This window comes from Poecilia reticulata, linkage group LG19, assembly GCF_000633615.1.
Source record: "Poecilia reticulata strain Guanapo linkage group LG19, Guppy_female_1.0+MT, whole genome shotgun sequence".
In the NCBI taxonomy this organism is placed as follows: domain Eukaryota; kingdom Metazoa; phylum Chordata; class Actinopteri; order Cyprinodontiformes; family Poeciliidae; genus Poecilia; species Poecilia reticulata.
Window position 1 is genome coordinate 13,691,074 of NC_024349.1, and position 17,739 is coordinate 13,708,812.

At 37.7% G+C, this 17,739-nt stretch overlaps 3 protein-coding genes across 3 annotated transcripts in view; all 3 read right to left on the minus strand.

The window, feature by feature from the left end:
• LOC103481830 (elongation of very long chain fatty acids protein 6-like) overlaps nt 1-6,591 on the minus strand; it is a 14,931-nt gene extending 8,340 nt beyond the window's left edge. The window contains exons 1-3 of the mRNA XM_017310699.1: nt 6,274-6,591; nt 2,165-2,296; nt 1,493-1,825 (exon numbers count right to left, since the gene is read on the minus strand). Of these exons, the coding sequence (XP_017166188.1) occupies nt 1,493-1,825; nt 2,165-2,296; nt 6,274-6,356 (548 nt within the window). The 5' untranslated portion in view covers nt 6,357-6,591. The remainder of the gene's footprint in view (nt 1-1,492; nt 1,826-2,164; nt 2,297-6,273) is intronic.
• A 2,033-nt stretch (nt 6,592-8,624) lies between these two features.
• pde6gb (phosphodiesterase 6G, cGMP-specific, rod, gamma, paralog b) lies at nt 8,625-10,839 on the minus strand. The gene is made up of 4 exons (XM_008437158.2): nt 10,731-10,839; nt 9,588-9,805; nt 9,448-9,488; nt 8,625-9,359 (listed from the first exon to the last, which is right to left on the minus strand). The coding sequence occupies exons 2-4, from the start codon at nt 9,731-9,733 to the stop codon at nt 9,283-9,285; spliced, it is 264 nt and encodes an 87-aa protein (XP_008435380.1). The 5' UTR covers nt 9,734-9,805; nt 10,731-10,839; the 3' UTR covers nt 8,625-9,282.
• A 3,883-nt stretch (nt 10,840-14,722) lies between these two features.
• oxld1 (oxidoreductase-like domain containing 1) lies at nt 14,723-17,149 on the minus strand. Its single transcript, XM_008437159.1, has 2 exons — nt 16,951-17,149; nt 14,723-15,967 (listed from the first exon to the last, which is right to left on the minus strand). Exons 1-2 carry the CDS (start codon nt 16,999-17,001, stop codon nt 15,566-15,568), a joined length of 453 nt encoding a protein of 150 aa, XP_008435381.1. The 5' UTR covers nt 17,002-17,149; the 3' UTR covers nt 14,723-15,565.
• Nucleotides 17,150-17,739: the final 590 nt, after the last annotated feature.

The following is a 17,739-nucleotide window of genomic DNA, read 5'->3' on the forward strand; positions in this document are numbered from 1 at the left end:
ACATTAAACAGCTAATTTAATGTGTCCTTACACCTTCTCATCAGAGTCTACAACTATGTGGTAGCCATTTAGCACCACTACTATTCTTGTTCCTACTGACTAGCTTAATTTACAGAACAAAATAGGTCTTAGTTCACTGAATCTCTGAATTTAAAAACCATATTTGCTGCAAACAGAACCATGTACTCCATTAGCTAGTCATTAGCAACTTCTAAAATTAAGTCTAGAATAATTGTCACTGTATAAAAGTCATTYTCCAGAGATTACCTGTGTCATTAGCTGTGCAACTGGACTGGATGTTAGCATYAATAGTACTGCTGATGCTGATGGCTAGCTGAATTTACAAAAGGAACTATGGCTTTTAAGTAGTAAACTGTGGAGTTAAGCTTATTGATTTAGCTAATTGAAWACATATAACTGTGCTTTGTGCCGATCAGTTTCAGGATGACAAGCCAATTCATTCACAAAAAGGTCCTTTTTAACTCTACCCTAATGTTAGATCACACAAGTGATCACACAAGCGCTCATAGCTGTCTTAACCTTTCCCAAAAATTGTTGAATGAAAGTTGACAGATGTAGTGCTCTTACTATAACACTTATAAAACATATATTATGTGGGCTTATTTAGCTTACTAAGTAAAAGAATTTGCTAACCAGCTGTTAGCACCATCTACACTTCTCCTAGTAGTAGCTAGATTACAAAGGGAGCGAGAGCGTCAACCAAATTTATGTTATTTTTTAATGATAAAAAAATCTATACAACAAAATGAATGTATTTTYATCACATCATGTGCATTTTTTCTGGTTAACAGTAGGTACAGTGCACGGTTAGTGCAAATGGAGACATTTTTATCTGGTCTGTACATAAAAAAAATGTTTTAAGCCAATCATTTTCTGACCAAAGAAAAAAAACTTGTCAGATTCAAAATAAATCTATTACTGCAACACGATGGTAAGGGACATATTTCAAAATTAGTTCTAAGTGACTAGTTTGCGGAAAAGGAAATTGGGTTAAGTCACCACTAAAACTGACGTATTTCAARTAATTCCTCTGTGATGTATTGTTTATTTTTCTTAATCTATTCATGTAACTCTATTTTAAAACTGATAAAATGTAAAAAAAAAATAAATAAATACATAAATCAGACTTTCATAATTTAAACTGAACACCTCAGCCATGGCTTTCCAATCCCAGTCCCTTTAAAAAAGAAACATCCTCCAGKTCCGAGCAGTGGGAAAGCAACTACGTCTTTCCTGCTTGCAGCTGAGGAAACATTCTTCATTTCACTCCTGCACTAAAACAACTTTCTCACTGCCAGACCATCTAGCTCTTTTTCTATAGATGAATCGGCGCCATCTGACCCACAGATTCTCTTCGGAGATGTCCAGAGCCAGGCCATTACGAGCATTATGAATTTCCCAATTTGAGGACAGTAAAAGTTTATTCTATTAATTCTATTAATTCTGTAGCACATATTGTAATATGTGCTACTCTACTACCCTCTGAACTCCTGAATAAATGTTGATATTTTCATTTTGGAACTGGTTCATACCATTATGTTGCGSAACCTCAAATTGACTGACTGGTACAATGCAGGGCATTAAAAATATGAAAACAAGAATATAATCCAGCTTCAAACAAAACATTTGAAAATAAACAGAGGGAATCTTACCGAGCTCAGGGGCCTTGCTAATAGCAAAGGCGTAGGACCAGAACTTGGTGATGGGTGCGTTGTAGAAACTATTGTCACACACGGACTGTTTGAAGCCGCTCTTAGTGATAATGTGCATCATGTATTTTCCAGTCCTGACCGCTCCGATAATACTGAATTGTGAAGAAAGAATATGAAAAAAAAGGACATTTTAATATTTTAATGAATACATAAACTCTGATAAGATAAACTCTGATAATTACTCTTCAATATGACATACATAAACTGTGAAGAAAACCGCACCACTCTGCAGTTTTCTTCACAGGTGTAAGAAATAATCAACCTAAGCATYGTAAATGTTTTATTTGATGAAAATGCTTCGTAAARAAACAATCCATTATCTCAGAGAGCAGGAAAATAGACAGAGAGGCTTGGATGTTTAACCGTTTTATGGCAGCAACTGTGTTGRTGAGTAAAAGCTTTTAGCTCACCGCAGAGCAAGTTGGACTCACCTGAAAATGGCGAGGCTCAGCGACCACAATGCCAAAGGTCGGCGCAGGTTCAGCTTCGGCCTTTCCCTCATGAAGTGTCGGCCTCCGAACACGAGCGCAGCGTACAGGCCACAAAATATGAATGACTTGCTCCTGCAGAGAGGGAACAGGCGGTAAGCTCCCAAGCCTCCGCAAAACTCCAAACATCGCAACACACTCGACACKCTAAAACACACAGGGATGCTACGATTGTTTAGCATGCGAGTGAAATGGTTTTATTTTTTTTTTTTTATTGGCTGCCACCCACCAAATAAATCACTTGAAAGTCTGATATTTTTCACCCCGTTCAGTAAATGGGCCTCAGCAAAAGAGCTAAACTGTCCTAGTTTTATCCATTCAGTCACTGTAGGAGAAAAATTATGATTTTCTTTTTATTTATTTATTTTTATTTACAAAGAAAAATCTGAAAAATTGTGGCTTTTTATGCATTTACACCCTTAATTTAAAACACATAAATACGAACCGGTGCACCCATTTGCCTTAAGAATGTATCAATTAATTAGAGTTAACTGGTACAATTAACTCCAATTAATTTATTTATTTGCAGTAAATAAAGACTGAAAATTAATTGCAGTCTGTATTTACTTTCAGTGAAGACCTCGGAGGTTTGTTAGAGAACATAGTGAACAAACKGCCTCAGGAAGAACAAGGAGCTCAGCAGACAAGGCAGAGATAAAAGTTGCGGAGAAAATTAAAGCAGAGTTAGGTGAAAATGATTTCATCCTMAACTAACAAGCCGGTCAAGAAGAGCCTTTAAGAAGTAGTCAAGAAGCCCGACTCTGAAGGAGCTGCAGAGATTTACAGCACTGGTGGAAAATCTGCCCATTACACAACTAGTACACCCCACATTACAAATTTAATCTTAAAATCTCATGGCCGATAGTTAGTTCCATTCATCTGAAGGATTGGAACTGAATATGCAAAGTTGGTAAAAATAGATCTGCTAGATCACGTTCCAGTAGGACAATGACCTTAAGCAAACAGCCAGAGCAATGGCGTAGCCACGTGTTAGACTGGCCTAGCCAAAGTCCAGACATAAAACCAATGTGCAATGCTTTGAATTACTTCAAATTAATCAATATTCACAGACTCTCTTCAACAGTCTGACTAAGTTTGAGGTATTTTGCAAGGAAAAATTGGAAAGATAAGATATACCCCAAAAGACTTTCAGTACGTATTGTGTTGGTCTATCGCATACAATCTCCATAAAATACATTAACATTTGTTCAGAATATGGCCATAGGGGTAGCAGTGTGTCTTGAAGAGGGTAAACAAGAACAATGAATCCAAGCAAATCAAACATTTACCTCACCCACGGTTCAATATTCACATGTATGAAGTAATTTTTAACTATCGGTGTATTTTTAACCTGGACCGATATCCAAAGGGCCTCAGAGAATCGACAGTCAGATGAAKTCATGTTTGCTTTGTAGTTCTGCTTTTTTAGTTTACACACGTCAACCGTTATGCAAGAGGAGTTTGACACATTTACCGTCAGGTGATACCAAATAATCAGAAAGTGATTGATTAATGTAGGTTTTTTTTAGCACTCTAAATGATTTTTCCTTTTTTTTTGTAAGAAAATATAGATTTTATTATCTACCAGGTGGCCCAACAAAAATCATTAGAAAATTGAAAGAAAATTCACTTATTTTAATCACATACATCCATAACATGGTATGTTTCCAGTAGGGCCACATTCTTTTCATTTTCTGCAACTTTCAGAGGCAGTTGGGTTTCACAGGACTGTTATTCTCGGACAGCAGACTAAAAGCAGGTGTGAACACAGAAGAATGTCACTTTTCAGATTTGCATTTGTAAAAAGCTTTGGAAACCATGCATCATTCTCTTCCTACTTCACAATTATATATATATAAAAAAAATAGTTTGCCTCGGTCTGCCACTTTAAATCCCAATGATGTTTGTGGTTTTAATCTTGCTACCATCTTCTGGATTATCGTCTACCTCAAAAATGTGCCCAAACCTGTGAGACTGACAGGTTCCTCTGTGGGTTCACACCCCCGCTTCTCAAGTCACTTTTGCAAGGATCTTATTAAAGTCTAGGGAGTGAGGAGCAGGGTTGTCACAATCATTTAGAGCTTGATATTATCAATAATAGAAAGATTAATTAATCACAGATATTCATTTGCGTCAAAATCCGTAAGSTGATGCAATCTTGTTTTCCCTAATAGTCTTCTTAGCAGCAGAGCTCCAACAACAGATACTCTTAACCCAKACCCTCCTTGTAGTCACTCACCTGATTATAAACAAGAGTTCTACATGGAGGACACGTTCCAGGAAAAAAAAAACACATATGTGACTCTCTTTTGCTGACAAGGCACAAGCATTGTTTGGAGGTAGTTTCCCAATGAGGCACACGGACGAAAGAAAAAACTAAACGTCCCTCAACAGTAGACAAATGTACTTTTAAACCACAAATATATTTGAATTGAAAGAAAATGGAAGGATACATCTTAATCAGAGGTACATGTTTCCATAGAAGGACATTAACACTTGGTCTGCTGGTTTTGCAAACAGGAAAGTGGCACTTTTAAATTAAGGATAGACTAATTCAGCTCTTCCTCTATCCCTAATTAAAGAAGCTATAATGTTGTCATATTGTAATTAACCATATATATATATTTTGTTCCTAGCTAGAAAGAACCCCCCGTGCCTTCAAAAAAAAAAAAAAAGTTTCTTAGTATTGAAAATGGTGATGAGTATTTCTTGGAGTAGTGTTATCGAGTTTCTTCAGAAATATAGTTGCAGCTGCATGAGACCTGAAGACAAGGAACAAACTGATAAAGGAGACGGCCTTTGTGTTGTTCAGCTGATACTCAGATGCTGATGGTGAGGAATGCTGCACAACCAAATAATTCAAAAGATGTTGTCGTTGCACCCAGACAAGGTAACAAGGAAGAACGCTAGCTGTGCCCTTTGAAAGTATTCACACTATTGTTTTACTTTCTGTCGCATCAAAGTCACAAACTACTTTGGATTTTTCTTTTCTGAACTCTGCAAAATGCAMAGATAATGAGATATGGTTTTAACACTTTTTTTTTTATAAACAAAGCGTGCCCCTGCTTTTGTGATCCTGCCACCTGAGAGAGTACGGTTCGATGCAACTACAGCTGCAAATTGGGTGTATGTTTTAGGGCTGCTGACAAGGAAGGTGAACCGTCGCCTCAGTCTCAGGTTATATGCAGGCTCCAATAGCTTGTCTTCCTGAATTACCCTTTATCTAACTCCATCAATCTTTCCGTCAATTCTGGGTAGATGCCCAGTTTTTCCTAAAGATGCATGATGCTGCCACCCCCATGTTTTGTGTAAAGTGGTAATGGTAATTTGCAGTTTTAATTGTTTGCCACTTTTTATGCAGGTCAAAAATTTACATTGTGGTCTCCCCTGATTATGGCATCCATTTGTTTGCACATGGCTTGTAGTGGACTGCAAGCCATGTGCAGACCACTGCACATGGCTTGTGCCATGTCTTGTGGCCACAAGCCAAAGTCTTGTGGCTTTTTCTCAACAGCCTTTCTTCTTGGCTGTAGCGTCTACCATAGAGTCCTGATTTGTGGAGAAATCCAGTCAACAGACCCCCCCTCCCATCTGATCTGAGGATTTCTGTGCTGCTTTTGGTGATGGCACCACCTCCCTGTGATGCTTTTCTGATCAGAGTTCTCCATCCAACTTCCAATCAAGGTCTCTTGATGTGCAAACTCTACAGATTCATACCACACTGAAAGTATGGTTTAGGTTTGTGTTTGTAAATTTAACACAAAAGAAACACACACAAAAAAAAAACATGTATCTTTGTCTTCCCTATTAGATAAATAAAAGTTTAGGTTTTGGCTACAGCATAACAAAATGTTAAAAAGTTCAAGGTGTGCTGAGTAATACTTTGCATCCTTGAAACCCTTTTAAARAGGAAGTGCCTAAAATTAAAATGCCCCGCCTTTCTAACGAATCTGTAGTTGCAAAGTACGACATGTTACCGGCAAGAAAAAAAAAAGTCACAGCAGCCAGTTATGATGTTTCATCTTATTTACGATAGTTTTAAATCCACTCACCAGTTTTCTTGCATCCATTCCAGAGCTCGAGTTTCATCGAAACGTCGCTCAAAATCAAAAAGGTTCAGTTCGCTCTCGTTCATTTTCTTCCGCAGTTGAGTTGAAAGTTTCCGGATTATTTTATCGACGGCAGAGGGGAATTTATATATTCACCAGAACTATAGTGGCTACTGAAAGCTACAATGTGATCGCTGCAGCTTTATCCAGCTTCCAGGTAAGTCCCGAAGAGGAGGAACTGATGCGGTGTGCACGGATGCAGAGTCCCGCTGTCACTTTTCCTCGACGAGGATAAAGCTAGCTTTAGGATGTGTAGCCGTTTCCGGTTCAGACTTTCACAATAAAACACCACGGAGGCGTCACAGAGCTACTTAAAAAAATCAAAAAGGGACAAGAGACAAAGGAAAACAAATGATTTTTTTTTTACATCGTTACACTCGTAGGGGGAAATTATACATGATTTTAACTTAATTGTATAACACAAGAATATACAACGGTGCCATGCACTTCACTCTGATGATCACAAAAAATAATTCTCTCCATATATAGCATGTGTGTGTGTGCGTGTGCGTGTGTGTGTGTGTGTGTGCGTGTGTGTGTGTGTGCGTGTGTGTGTGTGGGGGGGTGGGGGGAGGAGGTGTGTGTGTGTGTGTGTGTGTGTGTAAATTTCTCATCTTTTCGTTTGTTAGCCATCTTTCATACAGTATGTGGTGTTGGCTTTAATCTTCATTTTTTCGATCTACAAAAGTCAATCCCTTCCTGTACACACCTGCTCATCTTATCTTTATTGTCTTTTTTATAGTGCTGTCGTCTTATCTGCCCTTAGACTGAACTCACTCACTGGTATGCTCTTTATTCCAAGCACATTTATAAGAAAAGGTTCAGCAGCTCTCAAGTTTCATAACTTGAGAAGTTCTCATAACTTAGAACTTCTCAAGAACTTCTTGAGAAGTTATGAGGTCTCATAACTTCTCATAACTTTATAAGTTATGAAGTTATGAGAACTTCATAACTTGAGAAGTTCTCATAGTTAACCCCTTAACCCCTTAAAAGGGTTAAGCAACTTAACCCTTTTAATAAGGCGTGGTACGCAGAAGTCAGGTGGTTAGACCAGTTTACAGACGTTTGTAAAGTTACTTTGTTGTACTTAAGTTTTGCATGGCTAAAATGAAAGTTTCCTCATTTGCCAATTTGAACTACTGTCAATAGTTCAAATAGACAAAATCTAATAATTAAAAACCTTTTCATTTTCATACTTTACACAGATACATGTGCATAATTTCGGTGATTCATCTGAGGAATTCCTGAAAAATCAAACAAGACAAGACAAGAAACAAAACCTTAAAGAGGTTCAGGAAGTAACTTCAAAAGGTTTGGTGATTGTGTTGTTAATTTAGCGTAACCAGACAGTGTAAAAAAAATAACTGTTCAGAAGGAGGATCCATTTTATTTTGTTTTCTTGARCACTTTCTTTTTATCTTGMATGTATGCACGACTTTCCCTCAAGTTAGTTTTTCCTAGGAGCAGATTGAACAATTTTGTTTTAGAGCCCCTGTCCAATTAAGCAACAATCAGAGCGCCCCTTTCTTTTTCATGTTTGTCTAACATTTGTTGTCTATATCAGTTTACAAATTAGTTTAAATTCATGTATAAAATACAAAGTTACAGCAATCGTCGCCGCACATTTGTTGTTTCATTTGCATTTACAAGGCCTTTGACTCTTTTCTTTCCACGTGTAACATCCTCTCAGTATCTCTTGTCACTTTTGCTCAAATAACATTTCAAGGCTTTATAAAATGTTACCTTTCCTCTGAGATAGATTACATGTTCCTGTTTTTCCTGTTGATCTAAGAGCTTTATTTGAAGAAACAGATTCAGTTTCATTTTACTCTTTTTTTTCTTTATTTATTTTTTTGTTCCATCGTCCTGTAGAGAGAACAAAGCTCCATTACACATCTCGACAGACTTTTGTTGTTAGCATTTATTCCACTGATCCCTCTGCCTTCTTTCACTCTTTCGTTTATAATCGTCTTCTCCTCCGCAGTGAAAGAATAACCGCACGTGTCAGTGGTGTGATTCACGACAAAGAGGATTTGGAGATGAATCACAGGCAGATGATATGCATACAAATGAAAAAAAAAAAAGTGCTATTCTAGGTAAGAAAAACAAACGAGAGCTACAACGATGAGCTTCAAAACACCAAATACAAACTCACAGGACACTACAGTGTCATGTGGAAGAAGGAGAAATACACATGCAATGACATAGATCAACATTATACAAGGGAGATTTACAAGGTAGAAGGGGGATATTGGCCTCATTAGAAAACACGAGGGCAGAGGTGCAGTGATAAGTTGCAATAACACGCCAGTTTTTGAGCTGATTTTAAAGTCTTGATTTGTGCAGTAAAAGGGGGCGGTTTTATTTTGCATCGTGGCGCTCTGATTATTGTTTTTACGCTTAGCAATGTCGAGCCGGTGTCTGCTCTCTACAGAATTCAGGTTCAGGATTTTAATGTGTTCGGCATCGATGGAAGAACCCTCTTAATATGGAGAACGAGGCACGTGAAACGGGAGCCCACCTGTTTCACGGGTCTGTCACTTAAACTCACTGTGAGGCTGCCTTGCTTGCGTAGGTTTCTTGTTTTTATCCGTGTACAGGACAGACGAGAAGAGAGAGAGAAGAGAAAGCAAAAGAGCAGAGAGCAGGCGTAGATGTTCCTTTGTTGTTGTTGTTGTTGGTGGGGGAATGACGGAGCAGAGCTACTGAGTGAAGATGTAAAAAAAACAAAAACAAACAGATCCTAAACAAGCAGAGGTTGTGTAAGAGTCGGAGAGTCCAGGGTCAGAGAATATACTTCTTTTTTTTTTTGGTCACTTTTTTCTCTTTTTCCGATTTTTATGTTTGTTACAGTTCGTTATTTTGGTTTTTTGTTTAGAACAGTTCCGTTTAGAGGTTTCGGATGGGGCCTGAGGCAGGTGGTCGGAAACACTCGGCCCGTAGCGGGAAGGCTCAGATGATGCCGTACTGGGCCAGCTCGTGCAGCTCCAGGTGGTTGAAGGCCTCCCAGGGGCAGATGACGGTGATATCTGGGGATAGAGGTGGAAATGTGAAGTTGCTTAGGCGCCTTCTCAATCGCTGAAATGTTCTGCATTTTAAGTCTTACTGTAAACTCACCTGTGCCCAAGCCCTCCATGCCAGGAATGTCATCTCCAAAGCTGAAAGAACACCATAGATTACACATTAAAACATGCATTCATTTATTTATTTATTTTTTTGTAAGACCTGAATGAGAAAAAGCTTTAGTCGAGACGTACCCTTGAACTCCTTTCTTTGGAGGCTTACTCTTGAACTGTCTGGTCTGCCGCTGCTTGAACTTGGGCGGGCCCTTGCGAGGAGTGGCGGGGCCTCCGGTTACACGGGTGGCTGATTTGATTTCAGCTTTGGGTGGCTCAAGATTCATTTTGAGCACTCCGAAAGGACGTGCGCAGGTGAGTCGTTGGGTTTCTCAGAAGTGAAGCTGTCGTGATGAAATCTGTGGAAGCAAAACTCATGTTACGATTTGGCGAAAAGTGTCACCTCGGTCTTCTTTCCTGCCTCCACGTCCAGTTTGATTTGATGTAAGATTTACCGTCACCTCTGTCTGACATTATCAGTTCTAATCCTCTTATGGATCTGACGCTTTCCTGTAACTGAAAGTCCTTGGGGGTCCACGCCGCAGCCTGTCCACCAAAGACGACCCAATTTCCTCTAATCCCTGGCTCAAGATAAGATGTCCTAACCCTCTCCATTTCAAGCTGGTTGCACTCATGTAATCCTGTTAAAACAAGGACGACTGGGAGGAGTTGCTGAGCTGTGCACTGAGGGTCTAATCGAACAATCTGTCTCTGTTACGACTGACAAATGTGGATATTTACTCTTAATGTTGTTGCGGATGGATTTCAATAAAAAGGTGCGGAATTTGAATGTCAGTCCACAATAGTAAAGTTTATATTCTAAAAGAGAAACCTTTTCATGATTTTACAAATGTGTTTTTGGACAATTTTATGTAATTCTAGGTGTTGCATATTGTTTTTGTAAAAAAAAAAATACCCTGAATAAATGAATACATTTTGAAAATAAAACATATTATGTTATTTCATTTTGGTTGCACCAGGACAACCCAAGACACTTTACAATAAAAACAAGTTCAATTTATATCAAACCGGAGATATATATAATTCAATCCAATGAAATTCAAAGGCAAAGACGGTTTAAAATTAAATGAGCTACATTCCAATTCAAACCTAATTATGACACAGAAGAAAAAAAAATACAATTACATTTATTATATCAGCTGGTAAAATCAGATTGTTTTCTTAAAGTCTTATAATTTCATAAATTATCTGCAAATAAAGGATAAATATGACTTCCTTCCATCCGCAGATCATCCCCAGGTACCTGACTTCCAATGTACTCACCACCAGATTGATTGAAGCTCAGCCAAACGAGTGGATGTGGGTGCAGCACTGCTCAGTCTAGCAGATGAGTGGACTTCTATGCTAGGCTCGCTGTGAGGGCTGGTTTGGACCTCCGGGCCTCTTATAACCCAACTCCAGCAGGCGATTATGAAGGCGCCGCCTCCAAACCCTTATGACTACATATCAATTGTTTGGTCTTGAGGCAATCTGAATTTTTCAGGGTTCAAATACATTTTCATCTTAGTGCAGTTTTGGTTGCTTTTTGAGAATTTTCATGTTACTTTGTATATTAAATCGGTAATGACTTTAACCAAACATTTCTACCTCTTGTTACTTAAGAGGACTGTTGTGCCTATTCTCAATATAAACTGCCTAAAAGAAGCTCATCTACACTCAGGAAATCTGTTGAAACCTTGTTTATATTACCATTTCTATAACATAATTTGTCAATTTTAAGCCTTTAAATGCTTTTTTTATGGCTTATATTTTGTAGGAAATTTTATAAAACTTTAAGTTCCAGAAATGTCTCCAAAGGTCTCTAGAAATTTCACGTCAACACCAGGAAGGTAATTAAACTACTGACTGACGACAATGAGGATGCAGGACAAGATAACACAGACCAGATTATGCAGATTATCAATGTCACAGGAAGATTCCTAAAGCCGCCAGAATCTTCCCCGGCTGTTTGCAATGCAATTCTCCAACATCTGCTGTTTATATAGAAAGTTTTCGCAACCAAACTGGCCTTCTTGCAACTTTAAAACCAGTAGCTCATTTAGGAAAAAAGTTTCATCTCCTGCCTTAAGAAATACGCCACAATTTAGGCAGACAGAGAGGTAGCAAATTTGAGACAGATAGTAATTTATTATCCGTTATTAAAAGAAAAAAAAAATGCTGTAGCTTTCACATTTTATATCTGAGTTGGCTTTTTTGGACGGTCAGCAGTGCAAATGTAACATGCACTCAACAGAAGTTTGACTACAGCAACAGAAACTAAATAACTTAGAAGATATTTTTCCAAGTAACATTTTTCAAAATGTTTTCAACTGTACAAGTCATAGCAGTCGACAAAAATAAAAACACAAAAATAGCTGAATCTTTACTTGTTTTCATTCATGTGCAAGCTAACGTTAGCAGTGCAGCTAACGTAGCTGTTAGAAGAAGTTATCTTGTGCTGGATTTGTGTTCAGGTGTGAAAGAATTTCCAAATTTGTTATGCAAATATCTAACAGGGAAGCTTCCTAAAGTTGGAGTTTCCTCAAATCCTGACCCAGAAATTGGCTACCACTCATATAAGTGAAAGTGATAGTAATAAACAGCTTACTTCTTACATTGTGTCTCCTAGTGCAGTAAAGGGCAGATATTAACTTTGCTGAATGTTTGTGGACATGATCTTTTAGTGGCTGAATTCCTCAAAAGCTGAAACATGTGTTGTCTTCTTGCACTGTTAATAGTAGCTAAATTACTCACTGAAGACAGCAAGTCAATGAAACATGGAATAGATGATTGTGAGGTCTTTACCAAATCTGATTTCTGACTTTCAGTAAAATACAAGTGTTAGAAAAGTAGCTATAAAAACACCCATGATCTATTTTAGTTTTGCAGTATTGTTACTTTGTTACTCTGGCTTTCTTCCACCGTCCAAAAACATGACCTTCAGATTATTGGTGTCTCCAAATTGTCCTTAGATGTGTGTGTCTGTGGTGCTCTGCAACGAACTGGTGATCTGTCCAGGGTGTTCTGCCTGTCACCCAATGACTGCTGGGGATAGGCACCAACCCCTTTGTAACCCTGCATGCAAGGACAAGCAAGTAGACAATGGATGGATGAATGAATGTTTCTTTTGTTTTGCTGTGAATTTTTTTCCTTGCCTCCAGGCTGTCTGTGCAGCTGACTTGAGGCCTGCGCTAATCCCTTAGCAGGATGGTCAGAAGGGAAAATATGTTTGACTCTTCTTTGTTTTACAGAGGTGAATGAACTGTGTAAACAGAACAGTTATGTTAAATATAAAAATGTACAGCAATCTGATAGTTTATTTTTTTTACACTTCCATAATGTGTGAAACCCTTTAATCCACCAGGACAGAAACAAAATATTCTCATATGTAAAATTTCTAACAAAACCAGAAGACTATAKCACACTTTGGACAGAAGGTTGTGGTTTTATGGTATCAATACAACCAGATCATCTGCAAAAAGCAAAGAATATACCAGTAAGTACCCTTAGCTTTCAAAGTTACAGTCATACCAGCAGAGCCCTGATCTTGGCTTGAGATGTCTCATTAAACAAATACTTTCTGCATTTGAMCGTCTTGAACTCTTCCCACATCTCTGTAGTTGAATTGCTGTATGACCAAAATTATAGAACACAACTCCAGATAGATTTGTTTTTATCTGCTAAGCGTTCAGTTATTTTGTTGCCATCGTTGAAGTTGACAACAGCCWAACGAATGAAGATTTGAAAGCACATCTACGCAGATTTATGCCACCTAATTAACACACACTGCCATGACGCAAAGTGAAACTGGAGCCTTGGCATCAGCGATAATCTGTCTCGACTTTATCCAACACTGTCAGAGTCATCGAGTTCAGACTGCTGTGTATGATCAGTAAAATCCGATGCATAACCCAGATCAGGGCATCACTGTGCAAGGCAGGAGCTGCGGCACTGATCACTGTATTATTAACACCGTACAAGTGTATTGTATTACTACGYTAGTGCTGACTCAGAGCATGAGATCAGGGTCACCGTTACCTTGGTGATCTGGACATGAGGGACGGCAGGCCGGTTGCAGCGCTCTCCAGCCAAGTGACTGACAGACGTCAATAATGGCACGTGCCTCCATCAGTCCTCTAAATCCTATTAAMATCAGGAGAACATCAATACTTGGAAGATAAATATTTGAAGTGCAAGTCAGTGACACAGARAGGGGTTTTTGATTTTATTAGTTAAATGTGTTAGAAGCTGTATTTTACARCAAACAGCAGGGAAACGGAAAGTATAATAGTGAAATTATTGACAAAAATCCAGAAAYWATTTCAGTAGTTAGGAAAACTTTCACACTGGGTTTAGGACTCCCTCTAGCGGTCATTGATATGTTTGAATATTTTGTGACCTATTAGAAGAGCTGTATACACGCACTACTAAAATTGYAAAGTAGGACATCACTTTTAATGAATTTGTATGTTTTATGAAGGATGCTATAGTTTTAAAAWTTGGGGGTTCTCTTATTTGCTCATATTTAAAAAAAAACTGAACCAAGTTGTGCTGGCCAAAATTTTAAAACTTTCTTAGCCTTTTTTTTTGAGTTATCCCATAAATGAGAAACGCACTGCTTCAGCATCCATCAGGTTTTGGCTTCTTGAAGACAAAGTTCCGAGCAGGCTTATCATAAGCTATGACCAATCAATATCTTGCTGTAAATTGCTTTTTTAATTTAGCTTCTTTTTGGGTAAACATGTTAGTTTCAAAGATATTTGGKGGTCAAATATCTTTGAGACAAAAGAACTGAGACAAAAATTGATGAAAATCTGCCCTGATAAAGCAACATTACTCATTAGTCATAAGCTTCCCACATAACGCTACTTTCAAAATTCTAACTTATCCCATAAATAAAGCTTATTGAGAATGACTATAGATGAGACTTGAAATATAAGATGACCAACTAAATGTTCATAAGCATCAAGTCTTGTGGCACATTTTCAAACTTATRAAAATACCACAGAAATACAATCACAAAATTACTCCGTCATTCCCATTGTCATGAAAATATTTTACTAATCTTAGCTAATTTGGTGACCACTTTGGGACTCAATACATTGATATATAGTTTCTAGTCATGAAAAAAAATGCAAACAAGACAGTGGCKTCTGTTGTGTCAAGACATTACAGAAGACGGCGAATTCCACACCACTGATCCCAATTTACACATTATTCCTGTGCATCAAAAGTAACACGTGTACTTCAAAGAGAAGACTTCCACAATATCTAAGTGGATCTCATGTTTAGACACRTTTAATAAATGTTTTATGTGTTAAATCAGCATACATAGCAAGATAGGAAATAGTGGGTAAGCAGCTTTGAGAAGAAAACTCAAAGCTGTAGAAGAGCGTTTCGCAACCACTTCTACCAAGTAAAGCTATGRATGACCATGAGCATGCAGTGCAATTTCCTGTTTTGAGGTTAGAAAGTGTGCCATTTCCTCAGCCATTATCTCAAACACCATCACGACATATTTCTTGACACACACAGCTCACGCGAAAAAACCCTACCTGTTCACTTGCACAACTTATTTTTGGAGGAAGATTTGTGGTATAAGTAGCAAARTTTAAAACCGATTTTGAATCGACACTTGGAGACAACAGCAGCTCATTCCTACAGCCTTTTTACTCTTTTTTTAGTTGTAACTGATAGGTTTGTTTGGCTATTTGGACTATTTCTCTGTGCCCAGAAGGGAGAAAAAAAGCAGGAACCTTTAAGTTAAAATAAATAAATAGAACAAACTTTATTTTTAAAAAAAATCTATGAAAAACTTATTATAATAGAATATAATTCAATTACAACAAAATTAAACAAAGACGATTTTCAAAAAAAAAAAAAAAAGGCGTTTGTGAATTAAAGCTACAGGAGACTAAAAGAGGCACAATGCGACTTCATCTATCAACGAAATGTCAAAAGGACGCTTCAACATTTTCTTGTCAAAACTCTGTGGCTGCTTGCAGGAAAAAAAAACAAAAAAACAAAACCAAACACAAGTCACTCATTGAGCTTACATAAAGCCCRTAAACTGACTRAAAATCTGACCACATGAGGTAGGTGGGAGTCCATGGAAAGCATCACGTCTTTTTCAGCAGTTTGATCTCCATCTTAAGATATGCCTTGAGATTCTCATCAAGAACATTTTCCTCTATGGCAGCAAGCGCTCTGTCTCCTCCATCATGATAATATGCTAGGAGCTGCTCCGCATGTTCGATCCAAACGCAGTTRTGGCAACCACTCATGCAGCAGTGGGTGGGAGCAGGTGGGGGTCCTTGCTCAGGGGACCAAGTGGAAGAGGAGTCCTGGCTCTGATCTAAGGAGGCGCTGTCAGCCAGGCCCGTCACTGCAGGAGGAGGAGAGGATTCTGGTCCGGCAGGCAAAGAGCGAATGATCCCACTATGGAGACAACGTCTCCATAAATGTAGAGGACAGAGACTGACGTGATGAGCTTTCATGTGTAACAAGGAAACAAAGAAGATCTGGAAAACACATGATTSCTTTAATTATTTATCAGGTTTTTCATTTCAAAGGCAAGGAGCAGTAAGAAATTTCCAAAAACAGCAGCAGTTTATTGGTTGATTACTGAGAAAATGACCTAAGTTTGACTTTTCAGAGATGAAAACACTGTAAAATGTCTATATAAAAATATGCTCTGCTTCTCATCTCAACTAAATTTAAAGGCAAGATGGACAACTGTGATTTTCTCACAAGCACTACTTGGCTTCTTTGTCCAAGAAAAAAAAAAGGTTTTTAATCTTGATGAGATATATCTGGTTAATGTTATTACAGGATGGCGTTTAAAGGTCCAATCAGGTGAAAGAAGATGTCTCCGTTCTTTATTACATATTAATAAAGAGATTGTGTTAGGTTAGCGGTCTACACCATGGTAGAACATTTAAACTTAACTGAAATACCACATTACATTTAAATCTCTCCATGTTTGGACTGATCTTACTTTATATTTCKGTGGAAAACTGCTAATGTTAGTCTAGTAAAAARAAGTAAACTGCAGAGAAGTGGAAGATTATACATGGTGACGTTTCAGGCACAATCTATTTGGGGTACTAAGATTACCAATAAAACAGGTTTTGCYTGGRAAAATTAAGCCTGAAGTAACTGTTAACTGTATTTTACACATACTCAATMATTTAATAAAATCCCTTCTTTTAAACTWAACCTAATTACACTTGAAARATTCATACATATTTGAGTTATTTACAAAYTGTGGCTTCCTTTTATGGCATAATGTATTAGGAAAAAAAACTTTTTCTGTTTATTACTGTAAAAAGTTAAAATAACAATATCTTTATGAATAATTTGTCTGTTAGTTAGGAACATTYTGGTAGAAAAAAACCTAAAGGCCACCTCTTGTTTTTATCATACAGAATAAAAGTATGCTAAGCATCACTAAAATTGATTCTAGTATAACAGAAATAAAGCAGGTGTTAGCTTAGCATCCAACCTTGTGTAAAGACACGGACGACCTCCCGGATTTAACACCGAAACAGAACATCTTTCCGGTCTGCGGGTCTCCTGGTTACGTGTCTTTTGTTTTCATTTCCTTTTATCCACCGTTTTTATCAATCTTCCCGCTTCTMTGATTAAATAAATTCAGTATTTGGAACCTTAGAAAAAACTGTGGCGTCACTTCTATTTTCAACTTTCACCTTTCACAAACACTTGTAARCACAAGCTATGATTGGTCGATAGAAAATTATATAACCAATCAATTTCTACTCTTTCATTCTTTTTAACCAATGGGGAACTTGAMTCAGTCGATAGGCGGGCCGAACACGATAAAAGCCACTTCTCTTGTGTGGCCGCCAGATGGAATCATTTCTACATCTCAATTTCTGCTCACTTAAAGATCAAATAGTAACACAAAAATATCCAAATCAGCTACTTCAAATTATTTTTTGTATTTTTGTGACTAAGCGTATTATGTGAATTATATATAAATAAGATTTATATATAAAAATACCTATATTAATCCTATTTATATATATGTTTAAGTGATCTACATCACCAAAAAATGCTCAGTCATGTCAATCAGTCTTTTGTCAGGGATCATAATAAACTTAAGCTTAATTTTCTCTCATTGCCATGAAGTATGTAACAGGCGGCTCTAATTGCAGGGAGCTGAATATGTCTGATCAGAACAGCATCATCAAGGTCGAGACAAACAAATTTATGACTCGCTGTCCCATGTATGCAGTGCTCTTCAGAAGTATTGTACATTTTACAATACTTT